We start from the raw sequence: 21,980 nt of genomic DNA on the forward strand, positions 1-21,980 counted from the left end.
AGCAAAGAAGTAGAAACATGATGCTTTTGGGCTTTATCTCTGCAAAAGGTACAAGTCTACTTTGCTGCATTGAGGGGCCAATAAACAGGGTCATGAATTGTAAAATCTTGCATGAGAACCTTCTTCAGCCAGAACACTGAAGCTGGGCCATGGATTGGTCTTCAAGCATGATAATGAACCAAAACATACAGCCAAGGCAACAAAGAATTGGCTCGAGAAGAAGCACATTAAGGTCACGGAGTGGCCTAGCCAGTCTCCAGACCTGTCCTGTAGAAAATGTATGGAGGGAGCTGAAAGTTTGAGTTGCCAAGAAACTTTAAGGATTTAGAGAAGATCTGTAAAGAAGAGTGGACCGAAATCCCTCCTGAGATGTGTGCAAACCTGGTAACTAACTACATGAAACGTCTTAACTCTGTGCTTGCCAACAAGGGTTTCTCCACCAAGTACTAACTCATGTTTTGCTTTGGGCATCAAATACTTATTTTACTCGCTGAACTGCAACTTAATTTATAGCATTTGGTTTATACATTTTTGTTGATTAGAAATACATAATTATAAGTAGCTGCCCTGAAAAATAACTAGAAAACCATGGATATTTGTAATATTCTGAATCACAATTCTTAATTTTTCTTTAGAATAGCGCACTTGATCTCTCAGAGATTACATTCATTTTTACTACTTACTTGTATTCTCAAGTATTGTCAGAGCAAAGGTGTTAAGATAAGTGTAGGGTTTTTAAATGCAAACAAATGGCCACTGCCCCCACCTATAACTAGCCTTTGTAGCAAGGAACACTGGAAGAGCAACATATGTCAAACAGAACCAAAGAAATGTCCAAGCTCAACTTACCGACCAGCCTGCGACCAACCAAATTGACCTGTCTAACAGTATGCGTTAAAAACAGGGGTTTAGTCTGCACACATTTGCAAATTAATGAGTAATCTACAGGCTCTGTAGCTTAAATTTGGATAACACCTTGTAGGCAGGGCCAGGAGGTTGGTACCTAAATTGGAGGAACAACACAGAGTACAGAAAAGGGGTTGAATGATTTTTGTATTGTAGAGTTGCAAGTAACAGTCAACAAGGCAAATGGCAATCACTAGCACTAGTACAATGGCTTTAATGGTTGTGGCACACTGTTGTGGGAACAGCTCCAGATACTCTTGAACTAGCAACTCAATAACACTGGTGGTACAAGAATAAATGCAGTAATGTTGGTGGCCCACATTATCTCTTTTTACTAAATATATCTCACACAGAAATAGCCTAGGTTACTGCATCCGCAAAAGGGGTGACTGACTGACTTAACCTCCCTGGCGGTATGATTCTTTCAGAAAAAACATGCTGAAAGCGGTACCATTATTTGCAAGGAAATTTGGCGTTTTATATTGTAGGCCTGTAATTTTTAGAAATAACTCACTTAAATCTGACCAAACAAGATTCTAATAGGCATCCCGGGTATGACATGTTTTTAAAAACAAAATTATAAATTATAATATAATAAATAACTATAAATAATTATAACAAATAATAATATAATTATAATAAAAAATATTCAATAATGTAATCAAATCAAAATCACTGAAATTTGCTCAGTTGCAGAATTGTCATTGTCATTATTTTTTTTTTTTTTTATGACGAATTTCCCCACAAATCGCTATCGCACAATTCTGCAAGTGATTATAATTTATTATCGCTGTTTTCTAGCTGATCTAAAACTATTTTTGACATAAAGGGACACTTTTGGTTGCTATGGACAATCTACAGTTTGCAGGGAGAAAAAAAGGTTTGTATTATATAAAAGTACATGTAGGACACTGGGCAGACCACTAGGGACAAGGGGGTGTGTTTCTTTTACATACAGTACTGTAATCTATAAGATTACAGTATACTGTATGTAATGTGTTTGTTTACTTTTTTAAATTTGGCGCCGTTCTCCGTCCCCGTGCGTCGTAACGTCGCAGGGAACGGAGATCGGCGGCACAGGAGGACGCTGTGTGAATCGAGCGAGGTCCCGCTCGCTCACACAGCGCGGTGGCATCGCTGGATCCAGGGACAAGGTAAGTAAACACTCCCTGTACATCCAGCGAGGCGAGCCCGAGTCTGAGGCCTCGTACACACGGCCGAGGAACTCGACGTGCCAAACACATCGAGTTCCTCGGCCAGTTCAGCCCTGAAGCCGCCGAGGAGCTCGGCGGGCCGAGAGCTCCCATAGAACAACGAGGAAATAGAGAACATGTTCTCTATTTCCTCGCCGAGCTCCTCGTCGGCTTCCTCGGCCGAAAGTGTACACACGGCCGGGTTTCTCGGCAGAATTCAGCCAGAAACTCGGTCGGAAGCTGAATTCTGCCGAGGAAACTGGTCGTGTGTACGGGGCCTCACTCGGGGTTACCGATCCTAGCCCAAAAATCTCACCCCGAGTCAGACTCGGGAACACCGCCCAGGAGGTTAAGGAGAATTATGGCCAGAAGAGCATACAGTGATGTACCTAAGCTTTCTTGGTATCGGACCACAGTTTCCCTGATGACACCTGTGGAATCTGTGGAGGAACAATGTTCTTCCCAGCCTCCACTTCTACCTGCACAGAGGCACAGAAACAGAGTGCCACCAGCAGCATGGGGGAAATACTACACATGCCAACAACCTACTTCATATTTGTTACATGTTACCGTTAACGTAGCATACCTTAATTATTATTTTTTTAAATGATGCTTACTGTTAGGTGTCTTTGTTTTAAATCATTCCAAGTTCTCCACTGCTTTGACATCTTAAGGAGGGGGTTGTGGAGTAATGTTTAACATTTGATTTACCCTGTCTGTACTGTGCAAGCAGATCTCATTATCAGTTGTAAATGAATGTGCCCTAACAAACCCCAACAAAGGGTTAAAATCTCAGACTCTACATTATATGTTAATGCACTTAAAAAATGCCACTACTTTGGACCCCTATCTTTACATTGCCATATTTTTTACGTAATAGAAGCTGCCCACAGGGTCATGCATATAAATCTGCTCTCAAGAAACATCTAGAAAAGTAAGACATAGGGCCGGATTCAGAGAGATCGGCGCATCTTTTGGCCGGCGTAGCGCATCCCATTTGCGCTACGCCGACGTAACATAGTGAGGCAAGGCCAGTATTCACAAAGCACTTGCTCCGTAAGTTACGTTGGCGTAGCAAAAATGGGCCGGCGTAAGCCCGCCTAATTCAAATTAGGCAGGTAGTGGGCGTGCTACATTTAAATTAACTGTGACCCCATGTAAATGAAAGGCCGTTCGTACGGCGCATGCGTGCGCATGCTCAGAATCACGTCACAAATACTCCCTAAGATACGTTGGCTCAATGCTTTCGACGTGAACGTAACCTACGCCCAGCCCCATTCACGTACGGCTTACGCAAACAACGTAAAATACGACGGCTGTTCCGTCGTCCATACCTTGCATGGGCTGCGCCACCTATAGAGGTGTTTTATCTTCACGCCGGCGTATGTCTTACGTAAATGGCGTAGCTTACTGCGACGGTGCGTACGTACGTTTGTGAATCAGCGTATCTTGCTCATTTACATATTTGACGCGTAAATCAATGTAAGCGCCCCTAGCGGCCAGCGTAAATATGCATCCAAGATACGACGGCGTAGGAGACTTACGTCGGTCGTATCTTGGCCAAATTCAGGCGTATCTGGGTTCCAGAATAAGCATAAAGATATGACGGCGTGCATTCGGACTTACGATGGCGTATCTACTTATACGTCGGCGTAAGTCTTTATGAATCCGGCCCATAGACTTTTATCATTTTTGTAGGTATGCTGTACGAAATTTGAACATATAATAAACATATTGTGGAGTTTTTTTTAAATTTGACTGCAAAAATAGAAATACATTTTAAGGCCATCTTTTCTCATGTCAGAGCTGAGAGCTGATAACAGCAAATCACAAACTGTGCTATAACAAAGGTGCTGTCAGGATTACACAAAAGAGAACTAAAGTTAGCCAAACAAGGCTATTTTTTTCCCTTTTATCCAAGGTGTGGGGAGGGTGGGTCTGAAATTTAATTTAAGTGGGATCTCCACACATATTTTACAGCAGTATAAATGCATTTTTTTTTTTTTTTTCAGTTGTGACTGGGTCTGGAGATGGAATTGGTAAATCATACTCAATAGAGGTAAGAGAAACAGAATTATGGCTTCCTTTAAATTAATAAACACAACTATTTAATTTACATGGAGTTACTTCTTCACTTGTAGCGCACCTCTGAGGCCCCGTACACACGTCCGAGGAACTCGACGGGCAAAACTCATCGTTTTGCTCGTCGAGTTCTGTGTGAAGCCGCCGAGGATCTCGGCGAGCCAACTTTCCTCATTGAACAACAAGGAAATAGAGAACACGTTCTCTATTTGGCTCGACGAGGAACTCGTCGGCTTCCTCGGCCGAAAGTGTACACACGCCCGGGTTTCTCGTCAGAATTCAGCTCCGATCGAGTTTCTGGCTGAATTCTGCCGAGAAACTCGGTCGTGTGTACGGGGCCTAAGACCTTTGCAGATAAATGTCTGGAGTCTTGTGCTCCTGGTAAGGTCTCTCTTTGTGAACATTTCTAGGGTAAAAGGACTTAGAGCAATACAACAAGCCCCCCATGACTGGTACCATAGTACATAAGGGTATTCAGTGCAGTATAGGTTGTCAGAACACCCACCTGAAGTGACGGTTGGGTGAAATGTTAATAGGTAAGCACTCAATGGCTGGGCTTTATACATCATCTCATTAAGTGTAAGGCCTTGTACTCACGACCGGATCTGTGCGCTGGAAACTGTCTGCCCGACAGTTTCCGGCGTACAAGGCTGATTTGTGTTTTGTTCCGCTGGCGTGTACACACCAGCGGACCAAATTCCCGTCGTACCGGAACGCGTGCACGTAAACTACGTACGACGTCACTATAAAGGGGAAGACCAAAGTTAATGGCGCCGCCCTCTGTTCCTCTTTTGCTAGTTACGGGTTTGCTCGTGTTAGTGAAGGTTTGGTTAGAGCTGATTCGCGCTTCTCGGTCTCCAGGCTTTGACAGCGTGTATTCACGGGTTCAGTGCGTGTGCTTGCGGTAACGTAGTTGTCATTCGGCTATAGGCAAGCAGGTTGTTTCTGCTTTAGCAGTTGCATCCTGTGCGCTCGTATCTGTTTGTCACGCGTTTGTCGCAGGTAGTGCTGGATTTGCGAGTGCTTTCTGTTTCAGTGTGTTCTTGACTGACCAGCCGGCCGGTTTGAAGCCATGATGGAGCAGCAGCGTCAATTTTCGCGAGTTGGTGCTGTTTATGGGATGGCTGCTGGATATGTTCATTTGTCCAGTACTTTGGCCAGAAACAGGGGGCGGAGGCGTTTCTGGACCAAGAATTGGTTGCGCCAGCGTGACCAGTTCTCACATATGCCTCTGCTTAGGGAACTCCAGGAGAATAATCCTAATGACTTTAGGAATTTTCTCCGCATGACGGACCCCGTATTCAACAGTCTGCTGGAACTTCTGTCCCCCTATATCACGAGGCAGGACACTGTGATGCGCCAAGCCATCACGGCCGAGCAGAGGCTTATTGCCACGTTGCGGTACCTGGCGACTGGGAGGAGCCTGCAGGACCTCAAGTTCTCGACAGGCATCTCTCCGCAGGCGCTTGGGGTCATCATACCGGACACGTGTGCTGCCATCATCAAAGTTATGCATGAGGAGTATATTAAGGTAAGTTTCCTGGCTCTAATAATGTGGCCAACTAACTTTATTTTTATTTTCCCAGATATGCTGTGTGTTTAACTAACGTTACCTTTTCTCCCTATGCATGTTGATATAAGCTTTACATGTTTTATTCTTGGCCTACCTGCATATTTGTCCCTTACCCAATATTAACCTGTCCAGCATGCTATCCTAGGGACAAACCCACCTTGCCATTTTTTAAAACAGGACTTTTTGTTTTTTGTGTCCCCCCCCCCCCCCTTCAAACTTTTATTGTCCCCATCAGAGGGCTGTGGAGTCTCTTAATGAAGTGGCCCTATATATTTCATTTCCCAAATTCTCCATGCACATTTTTCTAATGCAATTTTAATACTGTGAACTGTCACAAGGATGCTTGTAGGATGTTTTTGTTACAAAGTACTAAATCTCTATTTTTGTTTGTCCCCACAGCTACCCTCCACACCACAGGAATGGCAGTCTGTGGCTTCCCAATTTGCCCAGCGGTGGGATTTTCCAAACTGCGGTGGAGCAATAGATGGGAAACACGTCCGCATTGTGCCCCCACCCCGCTCGGGGTCCTACTATTATAATTACAAGGGTTATCATAGTATTGTGTTGATGGCGGTGGTATCGGCACAGTATGAGTTTCTATATGTGGACGTGGGGAAGAACGGCCGGATGTCTGATGGGGGAGTGTTCGCACGGACTGATTTCTATGATCGTCTCCAAGCTGGTGGTCTGGCATTGCCACCAGATGAAGATAATGTGGAAGGACTTCCGTTTGTGTTCCTAGCGGACGAGGCTTTCGGGCTTGGTCCTCACCTCATGCGGCCTTTTCCCCAGAGGACCCTCACCTCAGAGAGGAGTGTGTTTAATTTTCGGTTGGGCAGGGCTCGGAGGGTAGTCGAGAATGCCTTTGGGATACTCACCAACCGGTTCCGCCTGTTCAGGACATCGATACATCTGGCGGAATATAAATTGGACACCGTTGTATTTGCCTGCTGCATTTTGCACAACTTTTTACGCAGGCACTCCCAGACGTACCTACCCGACATCGGTTCTGAGGCAAGACTACCCTCAGATCCCCTTCCCGGGCTGGACACTGGTCGCGCTGGCTTGGCCCCCCAATCAGCTCGTGAGGTACGCGACAAATATGTTGAGTACTTCATGGGTCGGGGGGCCATTGCTATGCCAGATCATATTTCTTTCTAATTCGGCCCCCAAAGAAAGGAATATTCTAAAAAATAATAAATAATTAGACCATTGGACTTTATACAGTTGTTTGTCATTAATGCTTTTTCTCTTTTTCTGTCTTCCTGGTTCTCTAACTAACTTCTTCAATTGTAATGCATAATTGATTTCTCCACTTTTAGTAACTAACCACATTTTGCACAGTATTCACTCATCTACAAACAGGGTATTGAGTCTAGAAATAAGAAGCAACTCCATTTGTAAATTTTGAGGTCAAGTATTTTAATTTTTGCTTGTTCATGACCCCAAAAATTATTTTATAGTTTTTTCATTACTCCCTGCTTTTGTACTTAGGAGTCTACAAAATTTTTTTATAATTTTTTTTTTTTCAGGTAATTCAACCAAAAATATTATGCAGATTATACATTTATTAACAAGTTCACTTTTTTTTTTATCAAATATAGTTAGATTTATTGTTTACATATATATATATATATATATAGATTATTTTTGGTGGGGTGTTTACCGCCTTAATTTTTTTTTTTGGCCATATTTTTTATGCACAAAAAAACAATAATTTTTTAACCATTTTTTTTGTTTTTGGTGTGTTTTTCTAAAAGTAAATTTTTAGGTGAGATTTTGGAGTCAAATCTCTACTTCACTAAATTCAGTGATTAGAGAGATTTATAATTCTATATATATATATATTACATTTTTTGGCGTTGTTTATTCTTTATGGTCTAAACTTTATAGTATCCCAAAATGTTCAACATGGTCAAAAAGTAACAAAATCCAATTCCAAAAATATAAAAACTCACAACAGCAGTCAGTCATGGTGTGCTTTCACACTGGAACACGCCAAAATTGGAAGATACACACATTCAGTGCAAACTCGCCAAATGTCATTGGTTCAACAGACAAATGGCCACATGTGCTATCTGACATCATGGGTGATCAATGTCTGTGTTCTGTGGGAGCAAACCCTTCCTCTCAACTACTTGAGGATGGAGGAGGGGGTTGGACCCACAAAGCACAGACATTAGATATTCTGTGATGGCAGATAGCACATGTTGGCACACTGTGTGTGTATCTTCAAATTTTGGCGTATTCATTATTCAAACTGTAAAAATGTTTTTGGGGGCGGGGGATGGGCGGGGGGTGTTTCAGTCTTTGACACGGCCCATCATGTCAATAATGTTTTTAAAATTAGATTCGATGACCATCATTCTTTGCCGCATATTGTCCATTTCCGTGCTGCATTCCAAAAGGACATTTGTTACATTCTGTTCCATGAGAAACATCCTTTCACGCATATTGTGCATTTCAGTGCTGCACTCCATTACCTGCTGAATAATTATAGCAGCACTTGCACGTGAAAATATTGGCACACCATCCTCCTCCCCTAAAAAAAAAAATTAAAAATGGCATTTACAACATTATTTTTCGATGAGGCCTATCTACATATGTTTTTTTGAATCAAGCTAGGGTGACACTGACCTGATGGGCTTCTCCTTTCCACCTCTTCGACATCTTCTATCACTCCTCCTTCTTCCACCACCTCCCCATCATCTTCTATCACTCCTCCTTCTTCCTCCACTTCCCCATCATCTTGGACTCCTCCTTCATCCATCAATCCACCTTCTTTCAATTCGCCAAATTGTTCTTCCGCCACTTGCCCTTCATCTGCTATAACTTCTAAGTCCAAAATTACTTCTTCCTCCTCTCTTCCTTCCTCCTTTCTTCCTTCCTCCTCTCCTTCCACATCCTCCTCTCCTTCCACATCCTCCTCTCCTTCCACATCCTCCTCTCCTTCCACATCCTCTTCTCCTTCCACATCCTCTTCTCCTTCCACATCCTCTTCTCCTTCCACATCCTCCTCCTCCTCCACATGTTGAGATGGCAGATTTTGGCCTTGTCTGGCCCTCTCTGCCTCCTCCAAATGCTGGCGACTTCTTTCCCCTGAAATAAACCAAAAAAAATGTAGACTCATCAGCACACAGATATTGGAGAGCATAAATCGCACACATTGCTTAGAAGATGCTTTCATTTAGTTACTTTTATCTTTCACCAAACCTACATTTTGCAATTACTTCTATATGGCAAGCTCTGATCCTGCCCCTTTTTAGCAAAGTGACACACATGGATGTCCCCCCTAAACTGTATTTCTGGGAGACCCTACCAAAACCCATTTTTGATTTGGGGAGACACAGGTGCTCTGCATTGCAGATGTGAAAACATCTGCTTTATTACCACTGTTTTTAGAATGAATCCTGTTTGCCTTTCCCATTCTCATACTTTTTTTTTCTAGAACTAGCTTTTACACAATGTTTACAAACAAAGTTTTTGGCCAGTGAGCCATGTCCAGGTGTGTTGTTCCTGGAATAACCGAGCCTTTCTGAGAAACTATGTGATGTTACGTTGTTTACTAAGAACACTATTTGTAAATATGTAGTTATTTATGTCCTAAAAAATAAATGACAACATGTCTTTAAAATTACTAGCAGGCCAAGGAGGCAGATGGTGAAATATACATGGCAACACATTATTGCAGACAATCACCCCCCCCCCCCCCAACCCCAATATATATTTACTTACTTTTACGCAGAATTTTAAGTATTTTCTTCATCTGATGTGGCTCCCTCAATTTTAAGTCTGACCATCGTTTCCTCAGCTGTTCCTTGGACCTGGTGATCCCAAACATCCTCTGCATTCTCCTCGCCACCTTGTCCATAATATGTGCCTTTCGGCGGTTAGGGGTCTTGTATGGCCCTAATTCACCATCATAGTCCTTCTTTCGCATGATGTAAACTAACTCCACCATTTCCTGGAACCGCATATTAGTGGCTTTATATCTTCTTTGCCTTGATCGGGACGTCCCTGCCTCTGTCCCTTCACTTGTGGCATGAGAGCATCGTGCCCGCTCGTGTGACATCGCCATCTTTCCTTTCCCACAGAGATTATGGGCGTGGAAAAGATGAATTCTTACGCCATGGGCGGAGAAGAGGGCGGCGTTTAATACATACGCGGAGTGTAGAGAATGCAAACAACGTGTTTACGTCGGTTACGCAGAGAATCTTCGAGCGCATCCAGAACATACACAGTTAACGCCATATTTCCTAAACTCATTGATTAGGGGCCTCGCAAAGGTGACGAGGGCGGGGTTTAATAAATACGCGGAGTGTTTAAAAGGTTTACGCCGTGATTACGCATCTTACGCGGTAATTAGGCGAGCGTGAGAAACGAGGAGCGAGAGACAGGAAGGTAAGGAAATTAAAAATGTGATCAGCAGAGGCCTTGAAAATGTAGACACATGGGATGGGGGTTTGGGCTGTTGGTTGCACCCTTTTTAAGCTATTCTGTCTATGGGGTACCACAATGTTATTTTGGTTTCCAAATGCTTTTGGACACCTCACAAAATAGAGATGTGAACAATGCTGTACCTCATTGACAAGTTTTTGAATGGTGTATTCAGATCAGGCAAAGTATTGTTCAAGTGTTGGTTGTACAGAGGTCATTAGGAAGTGTCTTTTATGTCATCCATTGTCAGGGGCATGAGATTTACACATGAAAGAGTGCCTAGATGAAAACTGTCATTTGTAAGCATTGTTTATTTTTCTATATTTAAAATATTTACTGCAATGTGAACAATGGCTCTGCATCTAGCAAATCAATGTTTGGTACAAGCAATGCGGCCGAGCTGCCAATCATTGTTTAAACAAGAGAGACTGTGTTTGTAATTAGATATAGGTAATAAATTTGAAGACACATATTAGATCAAGGTCAACGCTGATCCTTTGGAATATTTATTTTTCTGTGGTTTATGTTTTTGTAATCTAGACTCAAAAAGAAATATAATTTTGGAAAAATTACAATGGACCTCCTACAAAGCAAGGAATCTATAGAGGCCTTACTCCAAAAATATCAGGAGACGCCCATCCTGTGGAATTCCAAGCACTCTTTATATTGCAATAAAGAGGTACGAGCGGCAGCACTAGAAGAGCTAGCAAATTATATGCAAACTTGGGTGCCAGGATGCACTGCCAACATGGTGAAGGATAAACTTGCCAACCTCAGAAGCACATACAGGAGAGCATACAAAGCTAATAAAAGCAAAAAATCGGGAGCAGCAGCAAGACAAGCAAAGGAACCCAAACTGTGGTATTATAAACAGATGGCTTTTTTGCGGGACGAAATGGAAGGCAGGAAAACGATGTCCAGTCTTTCTTCCAACCTTTCCTCCATGCTACCTTCCAGCGGACCTTCCCCAGATGACCACAGCCCTGCAGAGTCGGAGGAAGAGGGCCTGGCTGACAGAGATGCAGATCTGCCACCCTTCGATGAGGAGGTATAGTAGTTTCCTCTATATTTCTGGCGTAAATAATTCTTGGTGGATTAATGATTAGATATTGTAAAAAAAAAAACAAGCTGGGAAAAAGCAAAAAAAAAGGTGTTCAGACAAATAGGTGTCAGAGATGACAACTGCAGGGGTCAGAAGTAGAGTGTATTCAAGTAATAATGAACAGAAAATACTAAACGAAAAACATGAAAATGAGTGTGGTTTTATTTAGCGAAATTGTAAAAAATGTCCTTTTTTTTCCACACAGGAAGAAGAGATCAGCCAGGAGGTGGCAGATCCTCAGGTGTCTGTCAGCCAGGAGGAGGCCGGGGTCAGTGGCAGCCAGGAGGAGGCCGGGGTCAGTGGCAGCCAGGAGGAGGCTGGGCCCAGTGGCCTGCAGCAGGTCCACCCGGCCAGGAAAACCACCACCAGCCAGTCTTCTCCCCCCCAGGTGAGGCCATCAGGCCGAAGGAGGCAGTTGAGGCCTGTGGAGGAGGCAAGCCTCCGCATGATCCAGGAGGCAAGCGCCATCATGAGGGCCCCCCTCAACCCCACAGAGGCCTTCAGTGCCTCATTGGCCCATGATTTAAATGAAGGGGAGGAGGACCAGAGAAGACTGGCAAAGGCCCTGATGAACCAGGTCCTTTGGTGGATGCAGAGGGGCCTGCTGACCCCAGACACTGGGCTATGTGACCCGGCCCGGCTTGCGGAACACCATCCTCCTGCTGCCACATCAACCCCACCTGCAAGACCCCGTGTTCGATCCGCTGGAAGGCTGCCTGGAGGGAAGGCTGGAAAGAGGAGGAAACGTTGATTTTCTGCCTTCCATTTCCTTCCACATAAAGGACATCTTGTTTGTACTACCACAGTTTGGGTTCCTTTGTTTGTGTGCTGCTGCTTCATATTTTTGTGTTTGGCTCCTGAGGCTTGGAAGTTTATCCTTCACCATGTTGGAAATGCAAGTTTGCATATAGTTTGCTATCTATTCTAGTGCTGCCGTTCTTTTTATTTTTTGTGATGACATTTGCCTGAATAAAAGGCTTTTTGCTTTCATTTGAAAACATGTCTATTGTTTGTTATACTGTGGGGATTATTAGGCAGCAAACCTTTAATAAATATACAATGGGTAATTTACAAAGGACACACTCCTTGGGGGGGGGGGGACATTTGGTGTGCCAACATGGTTTAATATTCTCTAATGAAACACCAAAAAAAAAAATATAAAAAAAATATTGAAAAAAACATGTAAAAAAAAAATATTTTAAATGGTGACATAACTAGAAACAACAAAAAAAAAAAAAAAAAATGCACATTCCTTTACAAAAATGACTACTATAAATTATGGAGGACCACCAACCAAAACACACGTCTGGCATAGAAAACATTATTAAAGGATTACATCACAAGCAAGAAATGTGACATTTCAGTATGGGACAACTCTATTGAAATTGCATCAGCAAGAGAACGGGGTTATTCTAGCAAGAGAAGAATTAATAAAACGAGGCTTGAAAATGTGGTTTAGTGCGCCTTTTTAAGACATTGTTCTCTTGCTAGAATAAAAGGTTTCTAATGACGAATGTGCCATATCCCAAACAAACGCGAGTTTTACCTGAACGAGCGCTCCCGTCTCCTCATTTGGACTGAGCATGCGCGGGGTTTTTGTACGCTGCTTTTGTGTACAGACGACCGAACATGTCTGACGGACACGATTCCAGCAGACTGTTTTAAAGCAAGACCAGGAAACAGTTGTTCGTTGGAAAACGGTCTGGCCGACGATTGTTTGCTGGAATTCTGTACGTTACTGCCTACACACGAACGAACATGTCCGCTGAAACTGGTCCGCGGACCAGTTTCAGCAGACATGTTTGGTCGTGAGTACGGGGCCTCACATACAAAGGTAATGTAGAGGCACTCTTTGAACCCACCATCAGAAATCTAAATTGTGGGAATCTGATATCGTGCCCTCTGAGCAATGAACACAAGCCACTGGAATACAGAAATTATTAGTCAACTAAAGGTTCAACTTATTATGTAACAGTTGCAATTTTAATAACATATCGCAGAATTTTAATACAATACAAAACTCACATACAAGTAATGCTTGAGCAGCATATGCAGTTTAAGCCAAGGAAAACAAACTTTACCGGGTAATGATGAATAAGCAGCCATCCATACAGAAGAACAGTAGACTCTGATGTTAGCTGTTCCCAGCAGCTGCTCTGGATGTATTTAGTATTACTAGGTGAATTATTATACAAAAGTGTTTTCTTTTCCTGATAGCATAGTACACATTCAGGGCCAATTTACATTTATGCATTGAGGTAAAAAGACAGTAAAATGTGTCTTTAACTGTGCATCACCACAAAGCACAGAAACTGCAGTTTAGTGCATTGTGGTGGCATTTATTTTGAATGGTACTTCAATTACAATGCACTCACAATGTAACACACTAAAACATATGCCTTATGTTGTGCAAGCAGCATCTTTGGGAAGGTGTAGGATCTCTATTTGCACTGCTCCTCCACCACCCCTGTGCATTGGAATGAATGGGCAGCACTTCCAAAGCGCCTGAAAAACAATTCGGAAGCACCGCAACACTGTCACTCTTAACCCCTTCTTAACCCCATCTTGGGTGTTAAAAGGGTCCCTCTAGTGTCCGAAAAGCACCGCTTAAACAAAACTAGCGGCGCTTTATCACTAACGGACACGCCGCCCCAGTGTGGAAGCAGCCTTATGCCGGGTACAGACGAGCAAACATGTACGATGAAACCGGTCCGTCGGACCGTTTTCACCGTACATGTCTGCCCGGGGATTTCTGTATGGTGGCTGTACTCACCATCATACAGAAATCCGCGCGTAAACAATACGCGGGGCGTGTCCGCGCCGTCGCCGCGACGATGACGCGGCGACGTGGGCGGGCCTGCCAGTTAAATGCTTCCACGCATGCGTCAAAGTCATTCGACGCATGCGAGGGATGGCGGGCGCTCGGACATGTACGGTAGGTCTGTACAGACTACCGAACATGACGACCGAACATGTCCGAGGGGACAGGATTCCAGCGGGCTGTTTTAAAACAAGCCCGGAAATATTTGCCCGCTGGGAAAAGGCCCAAATGTTTGCTGGAATCCTGCCTGCTCGGGCCTACACACGACCGGACATGTATGCTGAAACTGGTCCGCGGACCAGTTTCAGCAGACATGTTCGGTCGTCTGTATGGGGCCTTAGAGTACTCAGAGTCCAGTGGGGTGATGCTTCACTGTTAGATTCCTCCAGATGTTCACCTGTGTTTCCAGAGCTACCCCTGACTTAAGGTGAGGGACACTGTGTATGAAGATAATTGCATGTAGCTGTGTCCCAGGGTTGCCAACTTTCAGTAAATTTACGAACAGTTTGCGAAATCCATAATTGTTGCATCTGTCCAGGAATTCTGTCCGTTAAGGACATGCAGCCTACATGTCCGTAATGGACATTTAAGGACAGTTGCAAAAAGTACAGATTTTGCAAACTATTCGTAAATTTACTGAAAGTTGGCAACCCTGCTGTGTCCTGTACTGTTTTTCTGAAGCAGTGCTTCACAACTTGATTCTCTGTTGTTATAGGGTCTTATAGAGACTATGCCATGCAGCCTCCTTACCTCTTGCCAGAAGGACATTGATGTGAAGAATCCTATTTGTGCAGCTTTCATTATTCTGCAGTGTATGCAAGTTTTTTTTTGCCATCCTAAACCTATCTTGCACAACTGCTTTTAACTTTGTACTTAGCTAATAAATTGTAAGTTAGAGCTGCTCACTCTCTGATGATTCAGTTGATTACCTATTCTGTTAAAGTGACATGTAAGGTAGTGAATAGACTATCATTAAAACAGAGTTCTGTTGAGACTATGCAAAACAGAAAAATCCACATTAAAAAACACAATACTTAAAGACTGCTCACATAAACCCAAGGCTGTTAATGGCTTCAGATTTGTGATGCAATGTGCTAGAATGTGTTAGAATGTGTTAGAATGTTCTACCACAGTAGCCAAGTGGCTGTTATCACAGACTGGTGTACCAACTATGCAGCATAATAATAATTATTGTCTAAATTCCACAGAGAGCCCATCACATTATTCCTGGGGCTGGGGTACAATCCTCCTCTTGATTTTCAAGCAGTCAAGAAAAGTCAAGCAGCTGGTCACATAAGGGTTGATTTACTAAAACTGGAGTGCAAAATCTGGTGCAGCTGTCCATGGTGGCCAATCAGCTTCCAAATTCAGTTTGTCCAGCTTGTCCAGTTAAAGGGTAACTCCAGTTTCATGGGGGAAAAAAATAGCAAATAAAGAAAAAAAAATATAGCGCATATAATTGTGACACTCATTTTGTAATTGAATATTTTTGAAAATTACCTTTCCTTTTCAATCTGCAGTAATTTCCTGAGAATCTATTGCAATATGACTACCTGGAGTTTTCTGTACACAGAGTGTGTACTGACCACTCCCCAGAAACATAATTTCCTGCTTGTGTGATTGGCTCACCAATTTTCCCAGAAGTCCGCCTAAGACAGAAGTCAGATTTCAGGCATTCCTTGCAACAAAAATTTCTTTTTTTTGAGAGATACTTTCAATAGGAACCCGTCTAAAGGGATGCAGGCCCAGCAGATTTCTTCAGTAGTCCCCTGTAGCTCCACATCTGATAGTTAATTATGAAATCACTTCCATTAGGAATCTGCAACAAAGGTTGTTATAATCCTTGCAATGTACAGAGGGGAATGTTTTTTTCTCAACAAAAGTTGAGTTACGCTTTAAGCTTTTACAATGAACCTGGAAGCTGATCGGTTTCTTTGCAGATCTGCACCAGATTTTGCACTTTCCAGTTTTAGTCAATCAACCCCATATTATGTTGCCTAAAAGTCGGTGGAGTTTACTTTCCTTGATAAAGTTGCAGACCAGTCAAAGCATGTATGTCCCTGCTGCACAGTTTGATCATTTAGAATCCAATATGTTCCCCACACCTCAGAGTGTTTTTTGTTAGTCATTTTTTTTTTTACAATTCTAAAAATCCTATTTATGAACTCCTGTCCTCCTCAGAGGTGCATCAATTTCCAGACTATTTTTGTTAAGGGGAGTGCAATATTTATGAACTAAAATAGATGAGTAAAGGACATTTCTTTAAGTTGTCATTATTCTGAACCCAATAGACATGTAGAACAGTGGTAAGTGTATGTCGATTTAATGCACTAAGATAAACTACAGCAAACTTCCTTTTATACATAAAGATTTTATTGAGAGAAAAGATATATTAACAGACATAACTTCCTTTTATAGCTTGCTAATCGTGGCATGAACATTGTGATGATCAGCCGAACCCTTGAGAAATTGCAACGCATTGCTAAGGAGATTGGTAGGTTTTCTTGATATTTTCAGGTTCTCAAAATTAATAACGTATATGTATACACACACGTACATACTTACATATATATTTAGATACTAGACACTACACTACACTGTGCAAAATAAAGACAAAATTCATTGGAATCATTACCAAAAAAAACATTTCTGTTTGATTATTCATGACATTTCTAAATAAGAAAGCCAACTTAAAATTAAATCAATAATTAAAACAAAATTAGGTTCATTCAGTATGACAACATGAAGTTTGGCATTAATGTTGGAAATGCCTTAAAGTGTATTTCCCCTTTTGCAGCCATATTGCCATAACACATATTTTATATTTGTTACATGTTCTCATTTACAGAGCATAACTTAAAAAAAGTACTTCTTACATTTTACTTCTTTTCTAAAAGCTTCTAAACTAAAGCTATGCAGATTGGGACTGGAGAGATAAGGTTTACCATAATTACCCTATTTTTTAGTCAGTACATATCATATTATCATTTGTAAAATAGATTTGACCACTGTCTGTCCAAACAATGGGTTACAGATCTAGAAGCTGGACTTCTTAATTGTATTTTAACCCAGGGGAACTCATTGTGTACCTCTGCGTTAGTAAGGACAGATTGAATTTGCTCTTATTTCAACTTGTTCAGAGTAGCTTACAGTCTGCCCAAGGCATGTCCTCAGACAAAATCTATAAAGACAAGAAGTATATTTTAAAAACTATTTTGGGGTATGTTGTGTGAATAGGAACACATAGTCAGGTTGAAAAAAGACACAAGTCCATCCAGTTCAACCATAAAAAAAAAAAAAAATCAAATAAAAAATATTGTACAATCCCATATACCCAATTCTATGCCCACAGTTGATCCAGAGGAAGGCAAAAAACCCCAGCAGAACATGATCCAATTTGCTACAGCAGGGGAAAAAAATCCTTTCTGATCCCCCGAGAGGCAATCAGATTTTCCCTGGATCAACTTTACCTATAAATGTTAGTACCCAGTTATATTATGTACATTTAGAAAAATATCCAGGCCTTTCTTAACCTCCCTGGCGGTATGATTCTTTCAGAAAAAAGGTGCTGAAAGCGGTACCATTATTTTGCATGGAAATTTGGCGTTTTAGATTGCAGGCCTGCAATTCTTAGGAATAACTCCCTAAATCTGTCCAAACCAGAGTCTCTAATAGACTATGACAAAGTTTGAAACACAAAATCATAAATTATAATATAATAAATAATAACATATAATAATTTAATAATAACAATACTTTTTATTCAATACATTTTAACAAATAATATGTTCAGATACTCTGATTTTTTGGGGGGTCAAACAGGGGTGCAAAATCATAATTCAGTACATGTCTCGGGTGTGAAAATCTTTAAAGCACGGTATGGCGCAAAGTCCAACATCGCAGTCGAGACAACAGTAGAGCGTTTCTTTGGTTATTTTCCTTCTGCTGGCGTCGCGCTTGGAGCAGCAAACCACACACATCCGTGTGGGTGCTGTTTTTTTTGGAGTGGGTGGTACGTGGTCCAAAAAATGACGACCAGTCAGTCGCTCAGGATTTACAACCCCAGAAGCCCGTCGTCCAGAACGGTTTACCGCCATTGGCGTTTGGTGTTTGAGGAAAATTTGTTCAGCCACCTTCCACATAAAGTCTGCATGGACCATAGACCTGACATTTTTTTTTTCAGCAGGATGAAAGAGTTCCAAAGACATTGCTCCAAAAGATGTCGGAAAATCTTTTTATAATATTTTTTCTGCTGCTTTCTCATTGCAGGGTAACAAGTCATGGCCTGGTCAGCCCTGTCCACACCTCCCATTGTGTGGTTGTAGTCCAACACCACCTGTGGTTTTCGAAACATCTTTTCCACCTTTGGTATGGACCATGGCGGTCGAGGTGTTATGGACCGTGCTCATAAGGGAAACGTCCTTTTTGTCCTGCCACTTCAGAGCCAACATTTCCCCCTTTTGCCATGCAGCCACTTCTCCTTTCCCGAGTTTTTTATTTGGAAATGCTGACGGCATGTCACGCCGGTTAGGCCTCACAGTCCCATAAGCGTCCGTCCTATTCAGAAGAAGGAACTCGTATAGTTCTGGGGACGTATAGAAATTGTCCGTAGTGATACAGTAGCCCTGGTTGAGCAAGGGCTCTATCAATGAAAGAACTGAAGCGGTTGCCATTCCATAATCATGCATATTCTTATCTGACACTAAGTCGCCCAATTAGACAGAGCATTGAGGTTGACTTGTAAATTGGAGACATCCTGTAAGGACGTTATACCACTGCATAGCTTGGTGTCATCTGCAAAGACAGAAATTTTACTTTTGATCCCAGACCTGATATCATTTATAAAGATATTAAAAGGACAGCACATGCGCGGACGGCGGGAGTGGATGCTTTTTTTAGCAGCCCTCCTACCCTGCTCACCCTCAAACGATATCAGGGGCAGCTAGAGCTTACCACGGAGACCCGCTCCATGCCCACCCAGTCGGCGGGGAAGATCAGCGATTCCCGCTATCAGTCTCGTGGGTCCTGGAAGGATTCCAAGATGGCGGCCGGCACTAGCGCCATGCGGACGGACAAGAAACAGATGCAGCAGCAGCCACAGCTACAGCCACAGGGGAATAAAGTGAAGCCTCCTAGCTCAGGGGCTTGCAACATGCTTCCAGCTTCAGTCACTCAGACTTCAGGTGAGCTGACCGATCCTCCTTGTGCTCCATCCAGCCCTGCCAAATCTCCTTCACAGGCTCCTCTGTCATCTCCAAGCCATGCTTCCCACACTTCCTCTGCCCTTGATAGAGACATGGCTGACATCTTCCTCAGCCAGACCAGTGATCAGGATGCAGACATTGACAATATGCAGCCCAGTAGCCAGGATGCAGACCCTGGTAGTCCTGAAGGATCCCTAGTTCCTTTACCTGCACCGCTGCCATATTCTCCTGACACTATTCTTCTTGCACGTTTTGCAGATATGCTGCACAGAGAATTGGGGAAAGCTACCACTAAACTGGCTGCTGACACAAAGCAAGATTTCCAGGAGCTGGGTTGTCGCCTAGACAGCATTGAATCCAAGGTTGATGACACTGTTCATAGAGTGGCGCAAAATTCTACCATGATTACTGAGTTTATGATCGCCTGGAAGACGCTTACGCTAAAATTGATGATCTTGAAAACCGCGCCAGGCGATATAACTTCCGTATCCGTGGTTTGCCAGAAACGGTTATAGATCTCTTCTCTGTCACTTATTCTTTAATGCAATCTGCTATCCCAGATATTGATGAAATCCATTTGGAAATTGACCGTATTCACAGGGCCCTAGTTCCTCTGAAACCTGACATGCCTCCGATTGTGAAACCTCACTTCTTCAGGGTCAAAGAAGCGGTCATGAGGTATGCCAGGAAACACCCGGATTTGGAAATTGTAGGCTACAAAATCCAGATCTTTGCGGACATCTCCCAAGCTACCATTCAAAAACGAAAAGAGAGTTTAAACCTTTGCTTTCGTCTTTGGTTCAATGTGACATTCGCTATCGATGGAACTATCCTTTCCGTTTACAATTTACCTACAACAGTAGATCATATTCCTTTACTACGTTTGCGGAAGGTGAAAAAATTCTGCTGAAATTGGGATTTATCTCCCATGATCCCTCATCTCAGAACCAAGCAAGAACCAGCGGTCCTCCGCCTTCACCCCTTTGGTCTTCCCCATCGTCACGGAAATCTGCGACTTCACGCCGAGTTACCTGAGAACTCCCTGACTGGCACCAGTTGATCTTCTTCCCTTCTTTTTTTTTTTTCTTGTGGCGGCGGCTTCTCTGTGGTCCTTTTGCAGGACATTAGCCGCTGCCTATGTTTTGCTATTATTCTAGGTGTCTCTGAACCTGGTGTTTTTTGTTCTCTGTGACACATTGGCCGTGTTGATATTGGGACTTGGGTGTTTTTTTTTGTTGTTTTTGTTTTATGAGGGTATGGCTGTGGGGTCATTTTACTTGCTGTTTTACACTTGTGCTGGGAGGTGGCTATGCTCTCTCCTGATTTGTCGGACTTATTCCATTGGTTACCTTTGGTGGAGACTCCCACATTTCCAGAACTTGGGTTCTGGACTATTTGGTTACGTTGTTTAGTGTTTTCTATTGTCTAATAATTTCTTTATGCTGCACCTCTTGATACTGGGCGTTTCTAAGCCCTTGTATCATTTTCTCCTTCTTTCTCTCTTTACTTTCTCTATTTTTAACCTTTTTTCCTTTTCTTTTCTGAGGGTCAGCCAGAATTTCGCCCGGACTTTCATGTTGTCTGTCCATTGGTGGGTGAGTCTGAAGTCTACGGTTGTTTTTGTCCTTGTCCATGTCCAAGTTAACTGATTCCATTGGAACCATACGACTGCTTTCCCATAATGTTCAAGGGCTGGGTTCTCCATCTAAATGTATTAAAATGTTTCATTATTATAGGTCTATAGGGGCTGATATTGTGGCCCTTCAGGAAACGTATTTTCTCTCTTGCTTTACTCCCCGGTTTATACATAAGAATTATCCTGTTTGTTATTTTGCTAATGTTACAGAGAAAAAACGAGGGGTGGTGCTCTGTCTGTCAAGACGGCTTTCGTTTACTGAATCCAAAATATTGCGGGACAAAGAGGGGCGTTACTTGTTGGTGAAAGGGCACTTGGGAGAAAATTTGGTAACAATCCTGGTGTATTATGCCCCCAACACAAACCAGGTGGCCTTTTTCCATTCTTTGCTTCATTCTTTGGCACCTGAATGAGGGTGATGTCATTTTAGCTGGGGATTCTAACTTGGCGCTAGACCACATATTGGATAAAAAAGAAAAAAGTGCAGCGCTAAATTGCATAAGGTAAGAACCATATATACAAAATATTCTTTGCAAAGTGCAAATATAGTGCTCACAACCAAGTGAGAATAGATTGGACCTGAAATAAAATATAATATAAATACCTAGAGGTATGTGAAAAAAATATATAGTACGTGTGAATACCAATATGTACCACAAGGGTGATGTGGAGAAAGTCCAATATTGGAACTGTTCTTATTACAAAACGTTCTAATGAGAAGCAAATAAAGAAAAAACGTCTTTGAGGTAGACTAAGTTAGAAAACATGTGAGGTGAGTCATCTCAAGACAGGAATCAGATGCACGTTCCGTGGTACGATCCAATAATGGTTTACACAGGTGAGAGAAGTCACATCAAGGTATCACCCCTGCAGGATCAGCCAAGCCATCCAAATGGTAAATGGTAAATGTAAAAGATGGATACTCTTACCAGATAAGGTGGACACACTCGTCAGCGACGGTGTGTCAATCAGGCCTGTAAGAGCTCCACAAAACGATGGTAACAATGGAACAGCCGATGAAATTGT

The 21,980-nt window shown here is 42.5% G+C and overlaps 1 protein-coding gene across 1 annotated transcript in view; it reads left to right on the plus strand.

Moving 5' to 3' along the window:
- Window positions 1–21,980, plus strand: part of HSD17B3 (hydroxysteroid 17-beta dehydrogenase 3) — a 124,035-nt gene that overhangs the window by 35,275 nt on the left and 66,780 nt on the right. Inside the window, exons 2-3 of the mRNA XM_040355474.1 lie at window positions 4,112–4,158; window positions 16,533–16,608. Of these exons, the coding sequence (XP_040211408.1) occupies window positions 4,112–4,158; window positions 16,533–16,608 (123 nt within the window). The remainder of the gene's footprint in view (window positions 1–4,111; window positions 4,159–16,532; window positions 16,609–21,980) is intronic.

Source organism: Rana temporaria, chromosome 1 (genome assembly GCF_905171775.1).
Source record: "Rana temporaria chromosome 1, aRanTem1.1, whole genome shotgun sequence".
Classification (NCBI taxonomy): Eukaryota; Metazoa; Chordata; class Amphibia; order Anura; family Ranidae; genus Rana; species Rana temporaria.